Source organism: Sturnus vulgaris, chromosome 4, assembly GCF_052056855.1.
Source record: "Sturnus vulgaris isolate bStuVul1 chromosome 4, bStuVul1.hap1, whole genome shotgun sequence".
In the NCBI taxonomy this organism is placed as follows: domain Eukaryota; kingdom Metazoa; phylum Chordata; class Aves; order Passeriformes; family Sturnidae; genus Sturnus; species Sturnus vulgaris.
Window position 1 is genome coordinate 41,722,978 of NC_142246.1, and position 23,782 is coordinate 41,746,759.

A 23,782-nucleotide genomic window follows, 5' to 3' on the forward strand; every position below is an offset into this window, starting at 1 on the left:
GAAGCAACACATCTTGCATAGGGTACAGTGTGTGAAGTTTTCAGTTTATGTCTTTTATACCCTGCTCTGACTTTGTCATGCAGTGTTCTGTCCCCAGTTACAGTCTGCCATAGGCTAGACTCTTGCAGAGTGACAATTTCCACTATTTTTCTTTCTGCAGGAAAAGGATGGCAGTTTGTTTCTGCCAAGTATTGAGGTTCAGAGGGGAAAGAGAAAATAAAAGTCAAGTTACCCAAGGAGTGATAACTGGCAATTACTATAGTGCCAAATCATCATGGTTAGGTCATTTTGTTTACAAATGGTGTTCTTGTGGGCTTTATCAGGTGAATAATTATATTTTAAAGGTATTTTAACAATGCACCAACTTGAATTTATTATTGCATGCAATTTTAATGTTATTTGTATTCATATACAACACCACTGAAATTTCAATAATAATCATATCTTTCCAATTTATAGGCTTGAAATATTTGGAATTTTTTTATTTTAGTTCTTTTGTCATTTACAGTGTTAGTGGTGACATATTTTTAAACATTTCCCATTGCCTTCAACAGGAACTATTAGGTATTGTGAGTCTGAAAAACAATGACCATACCTTCACAATAATGGTCACATTATTCAATCCTAAATAGATTTGTATGGTTTTTAAATTTTTGAAAATATATTAATAAATTAATTAATCGACACATAATTGTTTCCCTGGATGTATTTATTAGACTGAGAATAATATTCTGCCCAGCATCTACATATTCCTCTAATCTCCTAATTAAGTGAATTATACATGATGGACCAGATTCAGTAATGAGGTAGAGATTGCTTGGAGGAATTAAACTTTGATGCTAATCAGGTTAAAGACAGTATTGATGCTCTCATTCTGAGATTACAGTCAGTGGTTATCCCAAAAAAATTGGTTTAATTTTCTGTGGAAGAATTTGAATTGTAGGAGATAAAAAAGAAAAGAGTTGACAATGTTTTAGTTGCTTACTAAAACATCCTAGTTTCTCAGAATTCTCTTTGACAACATAATAGTTGCTAAGGTAACCCATATCAAATACTAATATATTCTTTGAGAAGAGAATATAACCTGAATTGTTAAATAGCAAAATGTCCTCTTCTGACTTCTTAACTGAAATATAACCTTACAAAGGGAATTTATGTTCATATAAATTCAGGCAATTTACATGAAGTTTATGGTGATGTAATTGAAATTACAATTTGTCTTCCCTCCCATTCCCCAAGTGGTTAGCGCTCATGCATACTAATTTGTTCATTCAAATCCTTGTTTGTCCACTGGGACTGCACAGATAAAAGATGCAAAGTGGCTTCCAATTAAAGAGTAAATAATGAAAGAAGGCTAAGAACATGATAATGCTATCTTCTTGGCAATTAGGTATCTCAAATGTATAAACATTTACAAAAAACAGAAAATATTTTCTCCAAATACAAGACTGAGTCTTCTTTAGCAAAACGTGGCAGTCACCACAGTAACTTTGCCCAACTTGTTTAACATTGCTTCCTAAGTGTAACTCATGCAGAACATCTCAATTATGTTTCATTTTTAGTATTGATAACATTCAGAATGTATTTTTATTTAAATAAACAGATTATCTCATGGGGCTTCTCTGTGTAGGGCAGGTGGGAGAAATGTGACCAGAATTAGTCATGCAGATCTCTTCAGTGAATGTTCTTGACTGGTGTTTTCCTTGCAATGTCACTTCCATCTCATCTGCCCCACTCTTTTTTTTTTTTCCCTCTTCTTGCAGTGTCTGTCCATTGTGCCCTGGAAAAACCATACCACAATATATATATTCAGCAATTGTTGCTTGTAAATAATGCCTTTTTATATCATCTTAAATTATCTTATTTGGCTTATTTCTGAGGTAGTGCTTTGTTGTGGATGCAAAAGAGCATTTTCAATATCATGGCTGTGAAGTAGATTTTCTGACTTGGTCAAAAGATAAACTTGTGGTTAGCCAGTGTCTTTCAGTCCAGTAGGCTAAGGCAACAAAAAACTTTGTTTTCTCTCTGTTGAACCCCACATTACAGTTCACAGAAAGTCATATTTCTTATGCTCTGGAGAATTCAGGTGCTACCAGTACCTGACACTTTGGCTTTTTACTTAAACTGATAATAAGCCCTACATCTAACCACTTCCTAGATTGCAGTGAATAGAAACCACAATTAATTAAAGCTTAGAAAACCACAGTTTTTGATGTCTTGTGTTCTGTAATTAGCTCCATATATTCTACATTAAATCATCAGGAACTGACAGTGTTGCTGAATCAGTGAATGGGAAAATAAGAGACACAGGGATATTTTAAGTATATATACAAGTAGAAAAGTATGTTTCAGAGCATAAATATTAATTTTTCAAATTAATAAAAAAGGATACATGAATGGAATAGAATGAGAGGTACCTCTTTAAAAGGCTTTGCAACCCTTGTAAAATTATGCTTTTGAAATACCAAATTGAAGAAAGCCTTAGCCTCTTTCAAAAGTGACAGTAAGGCATAGCGGATAGCAGCAGTTTGTAAATGTGTTATGATTAGTGCAGTGCTAGTGTGCAGCCCTTCCTTTCTTGTGCTGGTGTTTTGACTCCATAGCTTTCCTGCACAGTGAACGTGCAAAACCACAGTAGTGTGAAAGGAGGACACCAGATGAAGGTCTGTGCACATGGGACATCCCTTTAAACCAGTGTGACTGCTAGAAACAGTCTGGTGGTAGGATTGGGGCCACAATCTATGCCTGAATAGACTAGTTTGAAATGTTACAAGTAAGATTAATGGCCTGGTTGAGGACATAAAGCAGCATAATTTTACATCATTTCTGATAAAAGGACTACCCATACTATATTAGCAAGCCCATATGAATATCATTATCTATCTATCTATCTATCTATCTATCTATCTATCTGTCTATCTATCTATATCAAGACACTTGATCTAGTTGACCATCAGATTAATTAGAGACAGTTTGGACACATCTGTGGGCAACAACATTGTTATAACTGAAGATATCGGGCTTAATGTAAGAAAACTGATTAAGTAGCAATCCTCAGGAGAATGGTATTTTCTCTACAAAATATTGGATTTGTTTATACTATGGGTTTATTACTTGGCAGATGCTGTCTTTCCTTCTTTTCTTCTTTTTTCGTCAAGGAAAGGGCTGAAAAGAAATTGCATGTACAAAATAAAATGTATATTTATTCATTATAGTAAAAGTAATTAGACTGTTTCAAAGATTTATTTCATTTTTAATAATACCAAGAATCAGGCCAAGGCAGTTGTTTACAGTGGTGCCTTAAAATTCAACCTATTCTATTTTAATGGATTTTCTCATGCTGTAAGCAGCAATAAATTTCATGGGAGACAATTAGAAATAAAATTAAGCAGTCTGCTTTCAAACCATCTTTGAAGGATTAATTTTAAATAGCTTTGGAAAAGTAGAGCATTGCAGAAATGCATCTACTTTTATTTTATAGCTGATACTAAAACCATCTTCTCAAGTGTGTTATATTACATACTATTTTGAGGTTTCAAAGACATTGTAAATAACACTTCCAAAGGAACTTCTGCTACTCCCAAGGAACCAACTTTTAATAAAAAACCTATAACTCCCTAATTTTCTTCAAGAGAAAGTTGCTAAATTAAAGGCCAAAATTGGAGTAGTTTCATTCTCATTTTAGTTAAGGGCTTGTGGTTTGTCATTCAACTAAAAAAAAAAAAAAGTATTTTTCTACCAGATATTCTATATTTAGGTATACCAGCATGCAGTTATTTCTTTTTATATGTACCATTAGTTTACTAAATCCAAAGGGTTAAAATGTACAAATGGACAGAGAGTTACTGAGGAAAAAGGTGTTTGGTTATGTATCCAAAAGAGCTTCTGGCATAGTTAGCCAAAACAGATTTTAAAATTATTTAGAATTAATTTGTTTCTAAAATTCAGCAAGTCACTCAGCATAATTTTACAGATCTTCTAGAAAGATCAATGTTCCAGGCAGATGCTTTGCAATACAATAATAGAGATGCAAGGCTGGAAGGGAACTCAGAGGGACTGTACCTATTCTCAGCAATTGTCCTGCTCTAAGCAGGGAGTAGATACTCTAAGCTCATTCTTGGTAGATTCTAGTGCCATTCCTGAAGTCCAGGGATGAAGATTTCAGAGATTCCCTGTGTCATCCGTTGCACACTTTTACATTGTATAAAACTTTTTCCAAGCACTTAACATAAATAATTCTTGTCACTGATGGACTAGGGACCAGCTGATCATCTGATGCTCTTTTGCATGTTTGTTATCTCCTGTCAGCCTGGTCTTGCTGAGATGAAAGAAAGTTGTATCACTTAATCTTTTATCATGGCTCATTATTTTGTTTTCATCTTGCTCTTTCATGTGAATATCCTGTTTCTCTCTGCCTGTATCTCACAAGTGCTGGAGATAAATCTTAACACTGTATTTCAGCTGAGACTTCTCTAACAGCTCAGTATTTGTTTTTATGATGTTCTGAAAATGTCTGAATGAGATTTGTTTTTTTCAAACAGGATCCCATTATATCTTATTCAGGTCTTCATCTCCTCTGTAACACTGTTTATTCTGCTTCAGACTCTGTTTATGATTTTGTATTTATGCTTTTAATATTTTACTCCTAAATGCAAGGGATTTCAAAATACTTTTTCTTAAATTTCTCTTACTAAGCATACTTTTACAATTAATTTTGACTTTTATTTGTTGTGCAATCACATTACTTGTGTGCATAATATATATCAAAGTATAATGAAGTAGCATGAAATGTGTGATGACACTAAGAATGGATATATTAGGACATAGATGAGGTTCTTTCCCTGCAAAGTAATGCTTTGTTCAAGGACTTTTTACCTTCAAGGCAGGACAAGCTCTGATTTGCAATGTCTGCTGTACAGGAATGTTGGGTGTGTTCATTTTATTGTGATATGAAATGAACAGAAAGCTGTTGTGGAATGCAATTTAACATGTATACTGAAGGATCAAATTAGTGTTCACTGTAGAAGTAATTTTCATTGTTCTTCACAAATACTTTCCAGTTGTAACAAACAGTCATTCTTAGTGTTTAATGTTTGATGAACCTCCTGTGAACATAGTGAGATAAGTAAACATTTTCTTAAGAACAGCTATCCATTCCCAGTGGGGAAATTCCTAGAGGGAACTTAAAAAGCAGTTCATTCACTGGCTCCAAACACTTACTGTTGTTTAATTTGATTAAGCTGTTATATGTGTTTTGAGTAAAACAAGTAATTTTAAAAAAGGAGTGCAGTCATGGTGTCCTCTAGCTATCACTAGCCATATCCCCTGTCATAGAAGAATGTACAAAACTTTTTTTCTATTCAGAACAGCTGCACTTAAGTTTACTGTTTATTCTTTGTCAGCTACTGTCAGTCAACTAGAACTAGAGTTTTGCATAGAGAAAATTTTAAAAAGGCTTCTGTAAATCATAAATATAGCAGACACAACCTTTTTCTGCTTGAATTTCAGGTGTGTCTATAAATGTAGTGATTAGTAGTCACAGTAGTAGTCACAGTAACCTATTTGCAATAAGATCTGAGCAAACTTTCATAAGACTGCATCTACATGCCCACTGCCATCTGATTGCAGGAATCTCTTTATGCATGGATTCATCTGGGCATTTAATTTGCTGTCAGTTCAACTACAATGTTATTCTTCCTTTTTGATGATAATTTCATATCGTAAGCAAAATTCAGGTTATCCTGTTCTCCTGACTGAAGTAAAAGGTGTTCCACAATTCAGCCTTCAGGTATGTGTACTGGACTTGCATGGTATCAGAGTTTCAGGGAAAGAAGCTAAGCTGTGGTGGAATCCTATTCTGCTAAAGTTGAGCTAAATCTTGGCGCCAGAGTGTCTGTACAATAAATATCAACTGTAAAAAAATATATAAGAAGAGATATTCTCTTTCTTGCTCCCAGTATTTGATATATAAAATTTCCCTTCTAGAAGGAGATTGCAGCTATAATACAACATTCATCAAAATAAGACAACCTAGAAAATTACATTTAACTTTATATTCACAAAATGAAGATGAAGGATTTATTTATAGCAGCATTTGAAAAAACACTTCTTATTTAGCTCAACTCATGCATTTGAATGCCTATGAATGAATATTTTAGTGCAAAGTGATGTCACTACTATTTAAAACAGTCACTGAATACCCTACCACTTCAATCAGAAGGACAGTTCAAGCACAAAACAAAAACTAAGCTATCTTAAGACCTTAGGGTAGAAACATACAAAGGTAATTGTGGATATATTCAGAAAGTCATCAAGCACTGAAATATTGATGTAGTTTTAGAAGGGTCTTTGTAGAGTTCTACTTTAACTCCTCAGTGAGAGCAGTATGAGGAGAAAATATCACATTTTTTGGAAAAGTCAGCAAGTAATCTATATTGAGTTCTGGCCTGCAATGGCCTCTTAATGAGCTAGATTAAACAGGGAATAAACTTTAAATATCTTTAAATACTGTGATGAGTAGTTAATAAGGCAGAGTTGGAAGGAAGGCACTAAGACAGGGAGAACAGAGTTACTACTTAGGAAAATATCATGTATTTCCAAAACTTAACCTGCAGCAATATGCAGCAGTCCCATGAGGTGTGAATAGTTGACCACCTGTCCTGCACGTTCCCTCACACGTTCCACACATTGTAAGGATTCACTGCAGCTGCTAATTTGCTTAGGATAGTCCTGTGAATATAAAAAAGAAAATGCTATCAGGCATGAAAGTTATGATTTCTTAGACGTTGGGGGATTTGCCTGTTTTAGCATCTTGCTGCAAGCACATGATAAGCTCTTTCTCTAAAGAAAGATTTTGTGAGATTGTGATGAGAGAAACTGTACTTCAATAAATTATTTTGCTGCTTCATTTGGCCTATACACAGCCTACTTTCAGTCATTTTCAGCAGGGACTTTGTCTATATAAACACACAAATACATTTCATACCTTTTAAAATGTATATATAGATTGTATGGTCTGAATTAGACTAAATATTTTTATTATACATTTAAATTGTACAAGACACAGCATTATCTACTGGGTTATAGCTTTTTAAAGTTGCAATTATAGTCTTCCCATGCTCACGCATGAAACAGGAACAGACAGATAATTTCATAAATTTGGTTTAATAACGTTATAATGAAAGTTACTCTGAAGTTCAGAAATCAAAATATTTAGCAACAGTTATTAGGATACAAAAGATAGACCTTTTCTTATATATATATGTTTATAGTTATATGGTTTGGGGAGAGCTCACCCTAAATTTAGTTTTAGAGTCTCATTTAGAAGAGAGAAATGTATAAAAAAAGATAGAAATGTATAAAAAATAAGATTTTGGAAGTAGTTACGGTTTAAATGTTACTCTGCCACAAGTGTACTTAATAGGAATCCAGACTCTGGGATAATAAACCTAAAATTAGCTTGTATATCTACAGTAATTTGAAAATGATAAAAAAAGGTATTTCAAGGAAGTAACTCAAGATTAAAACTGACATACTGATTCTACTTTGAAGTTTCTTGTCTTGGAGATAATTTATGCCATAACTTTTTCTATATTATTATCACAGGCTAAGTGTTTGCTTTTAAATGCTTCCTGTTCAACTCAGTGAATTTCAGCTTCATCAGGTCCTGCCTTCAGAATAGTAAGGCTGGGTCTTTGCCTACTGAGTCAAAATGTGCCCAAGTCGTGAAAGGTCTTACATTTCTTTGAATCTTCTATCTAGAATCCTATTCACTACCATGTCCACAAATTCCTAAGGCAAGCAAATACAATTAAAAACCCATTAGAAATGTAGAAAAAAGGTGTCCGAATTTGACTTCCAGTGCAAGAATCTGATTGAATCTGCACCAGGGCTTGCAGGGGTTATATGCTTCATGATTTGAGATCTCTGCAGTTGCCAAAGGTTCTGGCAACTCAGCTTTCAAGCAGAGTTGTTTATACAATCCTTCTCTCCTAAATTAGCTGAAAGAATAAATCAGTGAATGAAAGGCACCCAAAAGAATAAAAGAATCACTGAGTCATTTTGTAAAAACACAAATACTTCCAGTAAAGGAGAGGCAGGTAATTTTGTAGTGCTTATGAAATACTCGTGGAGTAGCACATGCTGTTTCAATGAGACTTACCAGATGTAAAAATCAATAGCATGCAACTGCATCCAAGAAAGATAGTTTTGTCTGTATTCCCTAGGAATGAAAACCTCTAAAATTATGGCGATTGTGTATTGATGCTGAGCATCAGTTTTCTTCTTTTTGCCTTTAAAATGAATTAGTGTGATTTATTACTGATACGTGTGATCACAGAAAAAAATCTCTGTACTTTATGCATACATAAACACAACTATTTATGTACACATACATGATTATAAATATTTATGATAACTGACCAATCACTAAAGTTTTTTGAAAATATCTTCTATTAGCTAATAGCTATTGCTATTGATGCATCCTCTGAGAGTTAATGAACTAGCTCTATATGTGTCAGCTCTATCTTCATAGAGCATCTCTCACACCTGTCTATTTGAAAATGTGTTAGAGTGCATAGAGTTCAAGCAAAAAGCTGCAATTTGCCAGAGGAACATTGATGATTAGTGACATCCTGTGCTATTTTCATGCTGCTAGCTTCCTTGGGAGCATCTTGCATTTGTTTCCAGCGCAATTTGAATTCCAGGCCTTCTCTGTGAACTGCACAGAAACTCTATTTAGGGGAATATTTAAACATTTTAAAAAAAAATTTATATCAAAAGTTTAGCCTGAGGAAATGTTATGCTGTTAGTTAAGCTATAAGACTGTTATCCAATGCTGGTTTTACAAGTCTTTATTCTTTTATTCCCACCTGTGACAGGCAAACCCAGAAAGGCACAAATATGTTCATTTTTGCTTGTGATCGCTGTGATGTTTCTCCTGTTGGTGGTTCTAGAGAGTAGAGATTATGCACTACTCAGAAAGCAATCCTCAAACTGCAGTAACAAAAATATGGATGTGGAGTTTGGAAAGCCATCTCTGGCTTTAAGATGTAAATTGATCCAAGGGTATGTATGGATATTCAGCAAATGAGATTCCTTTATGAGATAAAAGGAAAACCCTGCACGTACATGAAGAGAGCCTGAACAAGCTTTTGATAAGAGGTTGTAGCACATTATAGGAACAGAAAATTTAGGGAGCCTATGAAGGCAGAGAGCTGGAGGCCCAGGAGAGAAGGGTGCTGTTGTCCTGCAGTCTGGTTGTCATTCATAGAAGCATTAAACTGAGGAGGGCTGGTACCCCTCTATATGGGTGTCATTTGACTGGCAGAAGTTGCATCCCTGAAACGAGGCCAGCTGAAAGAGAGGGATGTTTAATTCAGTGCCACTGAAGCTTATTTCACCAGACCTACCTGCTCAGCAGTCCCAGGGTGATGTGTCTCTCATACAACCATTCTTGCTGCTGTGATAGTAACTTCATCTAAAGCAGTAAAAATGTGCTGCAGTGGATGGGAGCTGTGGCAGCCTTCTTGACTTCCATCTCTGCCATGTGCAATGTGCAATAAACATCCTCACCTTATTCCTGTTTTGGCAGCCTAAATTTATCTGCCTCTATGGCTTTTGGTTTTTTTTTTTTGTTTTTTTTTTTTTTTTTTTTTTTTTTTGTTTGGTTTGGGGTTTTTTTGTTGTTGTTTTGGTTTTTTGTTGTTGTTTTTTGGTTGTTTGTTTGTTTTTGTTGGGTTTTTGTTTGTTTTTGTGGTTTTGTTTGTTTGGTTTGTTTTGTTTGTTTGTTTTTTAATTCATTCTTTTGCTTAAGACATAAGGGGATCCTGGAACTTGATTTCTCTACTTGGGTGTTTGCACACAGGCCCAGCTACAGATCATCTCACTTCTGCCTTGCAACTTGAACAGGATTAACACTTTCTTAGCAGCGCACATAAATTTTGCACAGAGATGTCTTTATAAATGACAGACTTTCACAAATGCTTTCTCTTTTGTACTGCACAGATGCAAGCAAGTAAAAGCTTGTGTTTTTTACAGGTAGGTCAGGATTTCTAGAGGCTTTTCACACCTATTACTACATGTACTTATGGGAGAAAACAAAGAGCTATTGTTATGCAGAGAAATTTGTGTCCTCAGGGTAAACTGGAAAGAGTTGGATATCTGCTTTCTCTCATAGCCTCTAATGATGCTTAGTAGGAGGGTTACCTGTAATTATAAAGGAAGAAAACAGCCTCTTTATTGTGTGTGTTACAAGAATGTGCATGTACTATAAGTTTCAAAAGCATATCTTTAAATCTAAGCAGGACTTGGAGTGTTCCTGTGCAATAATTTAAAAAAAAGAAAACAAAACAAAAAAACAAACCAAACCAAACAAACAAAAAAACCACCAGGAAAACAAAAAAAAACCCCACAAATAAACTCTAAGGATATTTCATTAAAAGAAATATGTTACTTTCAAATTACTGATCCTAGTTGGGTTTCAGGGGAGACTAGGCTCCTTTGAGGTTTTTATAGGGTTCCTTCTAGTTTGATTAAACTACACTGATGTTTATTAGTTTCTCTGAACTGTAGCAACTGATGAATGGATCATAACTTAGAAACTGCTTGACAATATTTTCTTCAATACAAGAATAGGGAAAAAAAAGTGGGGATTTCTTTTGTGGGGAGGTAATTATTTTAGACATAGTATTCAGTTCTTGTAAGTGTCCTGTCATGCCAAGTATTTGACTCACTTGTTTTTGTTTTTCCAGTCTTAACTTAGTGCTTGCATTATTAAACATGAAATTCCTTACTCCTGGCAGCGGTAACCTAACATTACTATTTTTTGCCTCTCCCTTAACTGGAAGAGGGTAGTGTTAGTACATTTAGGGTGTTAGCACTCTTATCCTGAGAAACAGGAGCAAAATAAAGGCTTTTCTTAGGTCATAACAGTGCTTGAGAGCTGATCTTGTGTAGAGTGTAGGTCAGTGCTGTTATACTCCCAAGTGTTTATCCTTAGAGCAGGTACTGTGCAAGGAAAGAACAGATGGATAGTGGCAAACAGGAGAGGTTATAACATCCAGTCTCATATCCAAATTTATACCTGGTATCTGTCTAATACACTTCTGGATTCTTCAGGTAAACCAATAATAAGTATCTAACAAAAATTGGTTGTATTCATACTGTCACAGAACTTCTGAGATCAAGGAATTGCCTTTATGCTCATTTTACATATTTGATAAGGCTGTGTTACAAACCTGTATGCTGGTGCCAGAGTGAATCTAAAACTGTATTTGTGTTAGCAGCTGCTGTACTTTCAATTGTGCTGGCTTTACTGTTGCAGGTCTATGCTTCTTTTTCAGAAGTTTGCCTCTTGTTTATTATTCAGCCACATACACAACCATGCTGGCATAGCAAGGAGATATTACTTCCAGATGCTTTACATTATGAAGGTTTGGCCTAAACACTTGCTGAGAAAAACAAAAGAAATATGTGTGAGAAGAAATTAATCATAAGTCTTCAAGTTAGGCTACATTCTAAGTAATACTTTAGACTTGAACTTCAACTAGATAATTTTAAATTTGTTTGTTGAAGTTTTTATTCATATCTGCTGTTTCAATGAGGCTTGATATCTTACTCTACTTACAATAATATACTACATTTTCCCTTTGAGAAAGAGGTTAGATGGAGTAGTTTTGTTTCCTTTAATAGGGCACAACATGGTGAATAACATAAGATGCATTTTTACTCCCTAATTTTTTTCTGGGGCACTGTTACGTGTGATGTTCCAGACTGGACACTCTTGTGACATTAGTCTCTATTATTTCTGTCCTTTTCTCCAAGCCCATATATTTAACAGTTGCCTAAATTTTGCCTATTGGCCTGTCTTGTATGTTTGTAAGCAACTTAGGGGATTTTTGTGTGGTATTTGTTTTGATAGAGCTAAGTGCATGTACAGAAATACAATATAAACAGACCTGACGAAAATTCTGTTTCACCAATTGTCATTCTTGGCTGTTGTACAGGCGAGCATAAGTTCAATGCTTTCAGCTCTGGTTTTCATCCTGAATCATTTTAACTAACAGTAAATATGCAATTGTTTGTCTCTATCTCAGTTCTAAGTATATTTATGCTTATTAAATTAATTTGAAATTGTTTCCTGGGTAGCAAAAAAACCACGTTTTTTACTAGAGGAATCCCATAGAGAACCTGATGCATTTGTCAAATCTATCTTGACATAAATTATTCATGCTCAGGAAAAAAAATAAGAAAGGTGGTCTCAAACCTAAAACATTGGTATGAGTTGAGAATGTTTGCTATAACAGAAAAAGTGTTTACTGTCACTTAGTATTTATTATAGCAGAACTTGGAGAACATCCCGTCCTAGAAAATGGTTTCCACTAGGAAAGATATTTTGGATAGCTACTATATTTGGACAGCAGAAGCGTCTGTGGTCTTGGTTTGTATCTCCCCTGTCAGATAAATAAATATGTTAAATCAAAGGTTGGTTATTTTTTAGCTGACATGTTAGGGGAGACATTAGAAATTTCTGGGGAGTAAATTAGGTGATGTCATCTATAGAATAAATGTCCAGTTGACAGATGGCTGCTTCATTATCAGGTCATTATCTCCATCAATGCTGAGCACTAAAACAGCTAGAGATTATCAGTGGTCCTCCTGGGAGGCTTTCCCACCACCATTCTGCTGTGAAAGGACATCTCTCTCTGGCACCCACTGACTACTGATGTCATAGCACAGCACAGAGTACCTTGAGAACACCATGAGTGTCAGGCATGCAGGTGGATTGAGGAATCCAAGTAGGACTGCCTAGGGAAATATAGATTAAATTACAACAGGAGTGATAGACTTACTATAAAAGTGACTGAAAGCTTCAGGTAAGAAGCATTTCAGCATTTCTGAGTTGCAGCTATGATGTTACTTTTCAGAGTTATGCTGAAGTTCAGCATATGCTTGTTCTAAAAGGTGTGTGCCATCAATGAAGTTGTTTTAATTTCTTGCATCAAGTAATTTCTGCTTTCTACTCTGTGAGTAAAAGCTTATTGCATGTGTAAACTCTGCCTATAGATGACAAACTTTGAGAAAGTCAGTCACTGTACCATTTATGCTGCCCTGGATGTTCTGTCCAAAAGATTTAAATTATAAAACAATTAGTATCCACTAGCAAGTAAAAACAGTGTAAAGTATAATTAAATGTGCCATTTATCGAACTGAGAATTCATAAAGATTATTAGGTCACAAATTCAATATACAGCATTTATAGCTTTATGATATCAATTATCTTTAATCTTTGTTACACTTTAACTGCCATATAAATTGACTAACATTAAAGATTATTGGAAAAAAATTCTTAATCCTGAGATCCTAATGACTTTATTCTAAAACATTAAAAGTTGTATAATTTTGCTATTTCAATTACTTTTTCTTTCTGCTTTAGGCTGCTGTGAGAATGGCTAGAAAGCAGTGGCAACTTTAATTGTGTTACCATTAAACGCAATGATTCACCATATCCTCACAATTTGACTCAGGCAAATGCCTGTTGAATCCAGAATACCATAAACGATGGACTACTTGCTACATATGTGTTGTTTAGTGTGCATGATGTAAATTGTAAATATGGAAATAGATTCTATATCAACACATTTTCTTCTAGAATCCACCTATTTCTCTGACAACAAAAATCCCTGCAGAAGTAAGACTCTGAAGTAAATTCTTCACCTGGAAACAAAATAGAAGATTTTATTTTTTACTTCAGTTCTTACTGATTTTGTTTTTCATGTTAGTAAAACCCTGCACCTCCAAACCAGGAAATGTGGCTTTTACCGCACTGTGGAGAAAAATAGGAAGAAAAATTTTGGAATGTTTATTTTTTTGACCATCTGAATTACAGTGTCACAGCACCATCCTGAAGCTTGTTATGCTAAGTAGCATATTTTGCTAAGAGCAACTATTTAAATTATAGACCAGAATTTTTTGCTTTATTATCATAACATAATAGATGGATCAACATCTTACTATTTTTAATGCAGGCAATGGAGCAAAGAGAAGAAGAAATATTTTAATATTTTGAAAATTACATTCATCTAGAATGGGAAACAACTGTTTCATCAATTCTATTGGAAATTATTAGCAAGATGAAAATATTGTAAAATTAACAGTAGCAGAAGACTTAATCTATATTTTGTATTATTTTTGCAGGACTTCCAGTTAAAAAGCAGCACAAATCCTTCTAGTGGCTGCATTTCTTGAAGTTGTAGAGAGAGAAAGCCTTGGAGCAAAAAATATGAAGGCTATGGTGGTTACTCCTATTTCCTGTTCTTTCAACCACACATTTAGCTGACCAAAACTGCATATTTAACAGAATTTAGAGGACAGAAAATAAAATATTATTATTGGTATGGGATACAGCTACCACTGGAATATATATTTTAGAAAACTTCTGCTGAGTGAGTAGTGTTGCAAGAATTATTTTACTAAGTCTTCTTTTCCAGCATAACTGTTACATTTCTCATCAATTTCCCTGATCATTTTGAAAAGGTAAATGACTACCTACCATTGATCTGACATTATAAATGGAAAAAAAATACAGTATATACACACTTAACGTTACAGTACTGTGAGTGCCATTTGGACACTAAGTGGTATGAGGGTTTTTAAATATAGATATCTATATAAACACATATTCTTGTCTTTTCCATCCCCTAAGAGCATGTTCTAATTTTTCTTCATCTTTCTTACATGATCCAGATTAATTGCTCTGATGCAGTACTGCAGACATAATGTCTGTAGTAATGTCTGCACACAGAAAATCCTAAAGCTTAAACTTCAGGTGCTTCAGAAGCAGCTTCCTACTTAGGCTTACCTTCCTGCCGTTTTTTGTTCTTTTGAAAATACAAATCAATGCATAATTTTTAAATTAGATTGTTGAGAAAACAAAACCAGATGCCTCACTTTGCTTGAATTGTCTGTGACTAAGTACTCCTGTCCACTGGGTTTGTCAGTGACATTTGTGCTGGGGTAAAGTACTTTTTCAAGACTCAATTTCATCATTTTGATTTCATTAAAAAAAAAAAAAAACAACAACATTTTTGTCCTTTCTTTGTAAAGGAGAAATAATTTTAGTTATGCCAGATGTTGTTATTACTCTGTTCATTATTGTTGAACCAGAAACATAATTCTTAGTACTGTATGAAACACAACTGGTGCTTCTTTTTATCTATAGATGAGAGGAAGAATATTTGCTGTCTTTGTACTGGGGTATGTTAATATTTTGCATTGACGGACAAGAAGACAAAAATTGTGGCTAAGTTTCTGAGGAAAGGCAGAATGTCAAATGTTTCAGATTTCTAGATGGGTTTAGGAAATGCCTGTAAATGGGGCCATATTTTTTAATCCCCTTTGTTCTATTTCTAAAGTCCCATCTGTCACTCAGTGAATATCTTCAAAGGACAGGTAAAGTGGCATGCTAGCTGCAAGGCTGGAAATGTAAGAAGTAGGCAAACTGTGGTGGAAGTTTGTTTACACTTATTGCTAAAGAATAATTAGGTACTTTTTGACTCTTGTCATTTGTCTTATTAGATAAACTGTACTTCGGAAACAAGCTATTCACTTACAAAGTTTCCCAGCTATGTAACTTGGTAAAGTACAGCACTTTGCCAAAGCAGATCCATTAACTCTTCTCTTGGATTTGATTGCAGCACCACACAGAAACACCCAGCCCATCACTGCTACCCCCATCAGCCTTGCCCTTGGATGTATTAAACAATGCAGTTGCTGGATTCAGCACTGTGGAAGACCTTATCCGCTATCTTGAACCAGATCGATGGCAACTGGATTTGGAAGATTTGTACAGGCCAACGTGGCAACTTCTTGGGAAAGCATACATTCATGGGAGGAAGTCAAAAGGTAATTTACTCTTCTCTCTGGCCTTGCAACTTTCTATGGGTATGATTTCTTGACAAAGAATTAAGAGCATCCTTCATCTTGAGTTTTGGTTCCAAGAAAGGAATATGCTAGAAAGAGAGCAGATACCACTGTTGTTAGCTGTCCTCACCATCGTATTATTTGAAAAAGGACAGTAGCTAAACTCAAATGAATTTAGCAGGATAGGGCAGCAAAGGGGAATTAAAAGATAATAATAAAAAGAAGCAATCACAGTAGGAGGAACTTTCCTGTAGGGAACCCAGGAGATCTTTATTTCTCTAAAGTAACTGGGCATCTTAACAACGTAACATATTTGAAATATGTGGGTTTCTTATATTATGGAAGGCAAAATCTTTATTTGAGGTTGGTAATGTCTTACACTTACTGTATCATGTGAATGATTGTTTATTTCCCTAGAATTTTTTAAGTCTCTATATGAAATTAACTGGGAGCAATTGCCTAAATGTTTCTCTTTGAGGACACTTTAGGAAATACCATGTGTCCATGTCTGGGTTGATCATGCAGTTTTTTACTTCATCAGAAGTAAAGTAGATTGCATTTTCAAAATCTGTAGATCTATTGATCAGCAACTCATTTTCTTTCTTCTACATCTGACACTCGTGAATTTCCTGCCACGTCCCATCCAGATGCTACCCACTATTTCATTTTACGGATTAAATGTGGATGGATAGCGTGAAGGCAATACCACCTTCTTTGCCCACCATACAGCATGAAAAGGAAAACATATGAGCATAACTGAACAAACTTCCTTGGTGGATGTAAACTAAAAGGTTATCAACTGATCATCAAGAAAAGGGAGGAAGTAGAACCTTTCAGAGGTATAATTTAATGTTTGACCATTAATTCAGATCAGAGCCCAGAAATCAACCTTTGTACCCTATCCATATTGCTATAGCTGTGCACAGAGCAGCTAAATTATGAGCCAAGGAGGAGGAAATATCCTTAAAAGCTCTCAGTCATTTAACACTTCCTTAATTAAAGAGATTTAGTATTTGCCCAATGCATGCCATAAGCACACAGTAAGTGGGAGAAAAACAAAATGCAGGTGTTGGTTAACATCTGTAGAGACAAAAAAACCTCCCTGCAAGACCCATCATAAAAAGAAATTATCAGAGTAAATCTTTTAAAGACTTCTAATTAGATGCTGAAATAGATTTTTTCACTGAATAAACATATCATGGTATTGCCACATTTGTCTTAGAGACCACCCTCAGACTGCATTACTGAGTCTGTAATACAATAGCCTGAGGTGGAAAATATATCCAGTTTAAATGACATAGGACTATTCAATAGATAGGAAATGCAAAACCTTTTACTTATTTTTATTTTTTTCCCCATGTTATTCTCTCAAGCAGCATGTTTGCTGTTTTTCAAAACCTTTTTAAGAAATTTTTGTCAGAAGTGCATATCCTAAAATTTTTGGTTTTATTCAAATTCTTGGATTCATGGTTAGATCAGTTTCATTTTTACAGTGTTTCAGTGTAAAAGCTAAATTACCGTCCTGTTTTCATTAACAAGTTCAAAAAGTGTATCTTACTTTATGTAGAGAAATGTCCCCTACTCCTATGTAACAATTTGCATGAAAAAACTATATTTAGACAACCTAAATTCCAGAGAACTTCTGTCTCTGGTGTTTTCTCTGGATAAAATGCTTCCAAAAACTTCTAGTCAGGAAAGAAGAAGCACCAAGTTCAGAACCTTTGACATCTAAATATAGTCCTAAATTCTTTTATACTATTAAACATGCTTAAAAATAAAATATATTTTGCTGTGCAAAAAAATTATCCCATCATTTCCCACTGAAATCGATGTATAATTATTAGATCATATTCTGAAATCTCCTTAAGGAGAAAAAATTAGTCCCAATCAAAGCACAGTCCTTAGCAGTTGTGCTTTTGTACAGTTATGTGACTTTTTTTTTTATACCCCACTTCTTGCTTGAGATTTTGTAGCAGCTCCTATTGTAGAAGCCAGTAAGAAACTTACATTCTCAGGAACATCTCCAAAGTGCTTAGGAATGAAAACCATTCTGCTGCTATCTGTGCTCACATACAAGTGCCGCAACTGGAATTTAATTTGTTTCATTGACTTTGAAAGCAGTATTCAGCTGGAAAAATGTTTTGGTAAAGAGGTTTCCCTGTGGTACTCGATACACATCCAACAAGATGCCAGAAAATTGCATTGCCAATTACATAACACAATTAATTTCAGGCTGCTGTGAACATGGATTAGTTCAGTTAAGTGTGCCAGTGTAGACACACTCTTGCAATAGACTTTAATGTAGGCCTACCTGCATCTACATTTTTCTCCACTAATTTTTATTTTAGCATTTCTCATTTATGTGCTACTGCAGAGCCTTTCACTCCTTCTGATCTAGTGCTAGACAAAAGAACCTTGATTGTTGTGTCAAACATGATACATGAGTGGAAGCCAAGTTGAAGGAGTGTTTAAATGTTCACATTATAACAGGTACTGTAACTCAGTGCACTTGGGAAATCCACATAACCTTTTATTGTGGTTAAGTAAACACTTTTAAGGGAATATATACATTCTCTCATCTAGCTTCATGCCCACAGTGTGTTAAAATAAATGTTGAACAGACAGCTACCCTTTGAAAAAATAACAGCTTCATTCACACACTTCAAAGAAGCGATTATATAAGCCCTAGATAAATTTGTCACAGACCTTTTAATGAAATTGAATTATATAAGGTAGGGCAAGGGTTCATTGTGAGGTATCATAGTAATATACCATAGTACATTTTAAAGCATGGAAATCCTGCATGACATTTGTTCATCTCTCCTGAAACCTGTTGTAATAGTAAAGCACGCTGGAAGATATCTGCTAAGAACTGACTGTGTGTTCTCCAACAGAGCCCTTTTAAAATTAATGTCTGCAGGTCTGAGGGGTTGAGTTCAAATAAATTCCTTTTTTGTGACAAAGTGAGTAACATGCTGCTTATTTTAGTGTATAGTCCTTTTCTCTATAACTACAGCAAGCTGTAGGTATGGAAATGGATGCATTCCCCTGCTGCTGTCAGAAGGAAGGAGGAAATGGAGAAGGACATCACCACACAAGAATCTCTCCCAGTGCTCCATGGGTCTGCTGGAAGAGGTGACAGTGCCCAGCTTTCACTTTCAATGCCTCATGATGAAGAGTTGAGCAGCACATAAGCTTAGCTCCTTCAAATTCACTACACCAAGCATATCAGTCTCTGCAGAAACAATCTTCCAGGAGAAAGTATTAGCAGAACTAGCACTTCTCACAGTGTGCTTCAGGCATTTTATCCTCATTCAGACAGCTCACTTATTATATGTTTGAAAACATAACAGAAGAAAGAAATACTCCATTCCTGTCCACAGTCCTTGATTAATGGAGGTAGACACATCCACCTTTTAAGTGACTCAGCCTAGAGCTATTAGCTGATCAGAAGAGCTTAAATAACTTCTGGTTTCTCACAGTGAATGTCTCCCCCAGAAGTTTTGTCTGTCTTTTCCTCTGCTCCCTTCTCAACTTTCTCCAAGGAATGCTCTTGCAGTGTGGGAGGCAGGCTGGTATCCTATCAGTAACTTTATTGGAGTTATTACACACTCCTCCCTCTTAAAATTCAGCTTGTTTATTTAGGAGCCTATGTTAAGCCGATAGTGATGGAATGAAGCACCCCAGCTTGGCATTCACTGTGAGTGCAAGCAAAGAACAGGCTTCAGTGAGTTAAATGACCTTTCACAATAATAAATCCTTACTTATGTATGCCAGCATATGGATATGACCTGCAAAAGAAATGTTTGAAGAAACATGGATTGAAATTCCTTCCCAATGATCTGCTCCTGGGAGAGTACCAGTGAGAATTTCTGCTAAAGAAATTCAGCTTCTAAATTTTTTTATGTCTTATGTGTTTAAATAGAATTAGAAAGAATTATCTTGCCTTGATAGGCAGAAGTTCTCCATGATGACCTCTTGAGGCTCTTTACATAGCAGAGAGGGAAAAAAAGGTGTTTCTCTAGAGGGTGATTCAGATCAGAAACTTATTTTAGTTTTCTTGTATATATTTTTATTTATTAATGGATGACATTATTTTTTAAGCAATATTAATGCACTGGGGTTCTTTTTCCCCCTATGTTTTTCTTGATTTAGCTTAAAACCAGTTGGTTAAAGGTCTTTGCCACTTTGTTCGGGGCATCTGTTTCACTCATCTCAATAGCCATGTTATCATAGTGTTTTCATTTTCTCTTTATGTTTTTGTTTTTTAACAAAACAGAGAGAGTAATATCCCTGTAAATTAGACATCACTTCTGTTCCTTAGTGGTAGGTGTAGAGAAAAACAATTCAGACAAAAGATCCTAGATCATGATCATTATAGTCTGACATTTCTGAAATAAATTCAGTTTACATTGCTTCTCACTTTTTTCCCCACTCTTATTAATTTTTCCCAATTTTAACTGCTTCTTTCAAGGCTTGTTAATTCTTGACTATGCTGCTAAGAGGAACATAAAGGAGCTTGTCCTCTTTCAACTCTTTTCATGAACTTGCTGTTCAACCATTGGCAAAGTGTAACTTTAACATGATACAGTGGAACCAGTTTATAGGGAAACTGGTGCCAAATATTAATATTTTTAACTTGCACTTCAAGTTAGTTGCTTACAAGGAGGAACATTTATTTAAGATACATGAAGAGAAAATGAAACCTAGAGAAACAACAGAAATTCATATATATGCTGCTATGAAGAGGGAGGAGAATATGGAGCCTACTAATAGTTATAGAGATATACAATCTTGTGCACTTATTTATTCTGTGCAGAACTTCCTGATGATGACAACTTCTTGAAGTTCTTAGTCCATAGAAGTGACTTCTGGTTAGATATGAGTGGTTCCATCCTTTCTTAAATATGCAATGCCCTGACAAAGATGCAATAGTTGAAATTTTGACAAGGAAGAAGTTTGAATGCGTTATTGCAAGTGAATTAAAAATGTTTTTTTTAATTTTGCAGGATTCTTAATTGCTCTCTGTGTTTCACCAATCCAAAACGACTGTAGAATAGCAACATGGGAACTCAGAGTATTAGTGTAAACAAAATGACTTCCATTAGGGTTGGTTTGATAAAACATGTGGAACATAGCCAAATCTTACTTTAATTTAAACCAACTTTGCTAGCATTAGCTGGTGAATATCACTATGCAGCGATCATTCCATTTAAGCCTCATGGTATTCATGGAACTGCCGCATTACACTTTTGTGCTGAACCTGCTCAGTGAACCTTCCCCATGGGTTCTGCACTGCTAAAGTTGATTTGCCACAAATCGTCCTGGATTGGAAATCAGGAAGGCACCGTTTTCTGTGTCTCTTTGCAGTGGTGGATCTGAACCTGCTGAAGGAGGAGGCGCGGCTGTACAGTTGCACCCCGCGCAACTTCTCGGTGTCCCTGAGGGAGGAGCTGAAGAGAACAGACACCATCTTCTGGCCGCTGTGTCTGCTGGTGAAACGCTGTGGTGGAAACTGTGCTTGCTGCCAGCAGAGCTGCAATGAGTGCCAATGTGTGCCAACAAAAGTCACCAAAAAATACCATGAGGTATGCACTGTTTTTACATTTGCATGTTTGGAAATACTGAAAGCCAGTCAAGGTGTTTATTTTTAAAACAATAGATGCACCAATATTAATATTTTAATATTTTATGTTTTGCACTTTTAGTAAATATTTTTTAGCATTTTAATTAGGTATTGCACTGAAAAAATAAAATCTTCCTTGTTAATATACTTTTCTCTGCGACTAATTAATTTCTAAGGTATTTACTGGTGCAATTCAGACACATCACAACCATACCTTTTGTTCTTCTTTCTCTAGTGGCAGATATCAACTTTATGAAAAAATAAATATTTGTTCATTTCCATTGCTATAAATTGATAGCTAGAATTATTTATTATAGAATTATCTACTTGGGTTAACTCTACTGTTTGCTCTTAAATAAAATTAAGTGGAAATCTGAAACTGCAAGAGTCATCTTTGGTAAAGCAACGTGATTTAATCACGCTCAACATGATTTAAGCAATTTTGTAAATGGCTTGAGGTAAAAGCAAAAATAGTAACAAGTGGGTGGAATTAAGAAATTCAGTTTTAATATGCTTCCTGTTATCCAGTGGGTTTCCAGTGAAATCTGGTAAGCACATAGTCTAGGTGTGTGATGAAGTACTTGCCATTTTCTTGATGCTTGGCTTCTTCTTCTTCAGGTTCTTCAGCTGAAGCCAAGGATTGGTGTCCGGGGATTGCATAAATCATTGACAGATGTACCCTTGGAACACCACGAAGAGTGTGACTGTGTGTGCAAAGGGAATACTGAAGGATAAACATAATTTAATTGTGCTGTTTTCTTTGAGAGCACATTCAATCAATGGCTGATTCTATTATGGGGCTTGTGCATTATCTCCTTCTGTAATCTCAGTTGTTTGCTTTGGGGATCTTCCGTCTTGAAGATTTACAGTGAGCTCTAAAAAGAGGAGAAGCCAAACTGGGATTATACGTTATGTGACAGCTCTGTTTGGAGGCCCAGTGAAATGATGGGAGAAAGGCATCAATGAGGGATTTAAAATCTATGTATTATTGTTGTCCCCCACAATTTTCTTGGCAATACATGGATTTATAATTTAGGAGTAAAAAGTAGATTTAGAAGGCTGACATCATGGAGACTTGATCCTGCTGGCTGTCTCATTTCTACAGCTCAAGTACATCTGGCCTCTGGTTGAAAACACCTGAAATCTTTCTCTGTTCAGCTACTCCTACATACTCTAAATCAAAGCGTTCTCTGTTGTATAAACTTGGGTTAAAACAGACTGTATTTTTCCGAATTTAATTCGTCTAATGCTGGTAGGAAGGACTGGATTTTTCAATATGCTCAAGTAAAGCTCCTGCCTTTTAGAAGGAAGACTGGACAATAACGTGAGCTGAGGAAGCAAACATTGAAAAGAACAACGCCTTTATTCTTACTACTATGGCTGATGATTTTTTTGTGTGTTTGTTATTTTTATCGTGTACATTTTTATACTCTCCTTTTGACAATATAACTATTTGCTTTTCTAAACTTGTTAAATATATCTATTTTTACCAAAGGTATTTAATTTTTTTTATTATTACAACGTAGATCAACTACTTTTTAGTTTTCTGAGACTTTAAAGCCAGATTTATACAGAGATGTGATTACAGTAGGAAAGAAGTGTGATCTCTTTGCAGTTTGTTTCTACAAAGTGAAAAGTACAATTTTTTACCTGGATGCTGGTATGACAGAGATGTGTGGATGAAGCTCAAAGCTTGCTAGCTCCATGAGACTAAAAATATGAGAGACAGAGGTTACTATAACCAGTTTCACAAGCTGACTTTAAAAATTCCCTCTCTCCATACTGGTCTTTGTTCAGGTAGAAAAGAAGCGAGCATAGATAGATGTATTCTGGCTTGTTTAACTCTTTAATTTCTTTAAAGGAGACATTCAATGTAAGAAGAGACACCAGTGGCTTGTAGCCATCATGATGCATCATGGTCATGGGAAGGCAGCCTTGTCAATGGTGAAGTTTATGGTTTTCCATTGACAGAAATAGCTGTTTAAGTACTGTTCATTTACAGGAACGTAATGCTCTGCAGTGCAGTTTGATGAACTCTATGGTATCTTTCTTCTGTATGTTATACTCTTTAACCAATACACTTATCCTACCCTATGCAAATTGAAACAGAAACAGTAAAGTATTTTGCTTGTAAAATGCTATAACAGTATGCCTAGTTTATTTTTTTGACTATTGGATTTTCAGATTGTAATGAATCACAAAATAAAGTAATAATGCTAATTTTGGGAGAATAAA

At 35.2% G+C, this 23,782-nt stretch overlaps 1 protein-coding gene and 1 long non-coding RNA gene across 3 annotated transcripts in view; one reads left to right on the top strand and one right to left on the bottom strand.

Annotated features, from left to right (window-relative positions):
• Positions 1–23,782, top strand: part of PDGFC (platelet derived growth factor C) — a 124,354-nt gene extending 100,572 nt beyond the window's left edge. For both annotated transcript variants that reach the window (XM_088163675.1, XM_014883684.2), the window contains exons 5-7: positions 15,696–15,903; positions 21,292–21,509; positions 22,166–23,782. In XM_088163675.1, coding sequence (XP_088019801.1) covers positions 15,696–15,903; positions 21,292–21,509; positions 22,166–22,282 — 543 coding nt within the window. In that variant the 3' untranslated portion in view covers positions 22,283–23,782. The remainder of the gene's footprint in view (positions 1–15,695; positions 15,904–21,291; positions 21,510–22,165) is intronic.
• On the bottom strand, positions 582–11,872 carry LOC148223967 (uncharacterized). The gene is made up of 3 exons (XR_015803191.1): positions 11,238–11,872; positions 6,609–6,729; positions 582–1,780 (listed from the first exon to the last, which is right to left on the bottom strand). It is a non-coding gene; the product is annotated as an uncharacterized LOC148223967 (long non-coding RNA).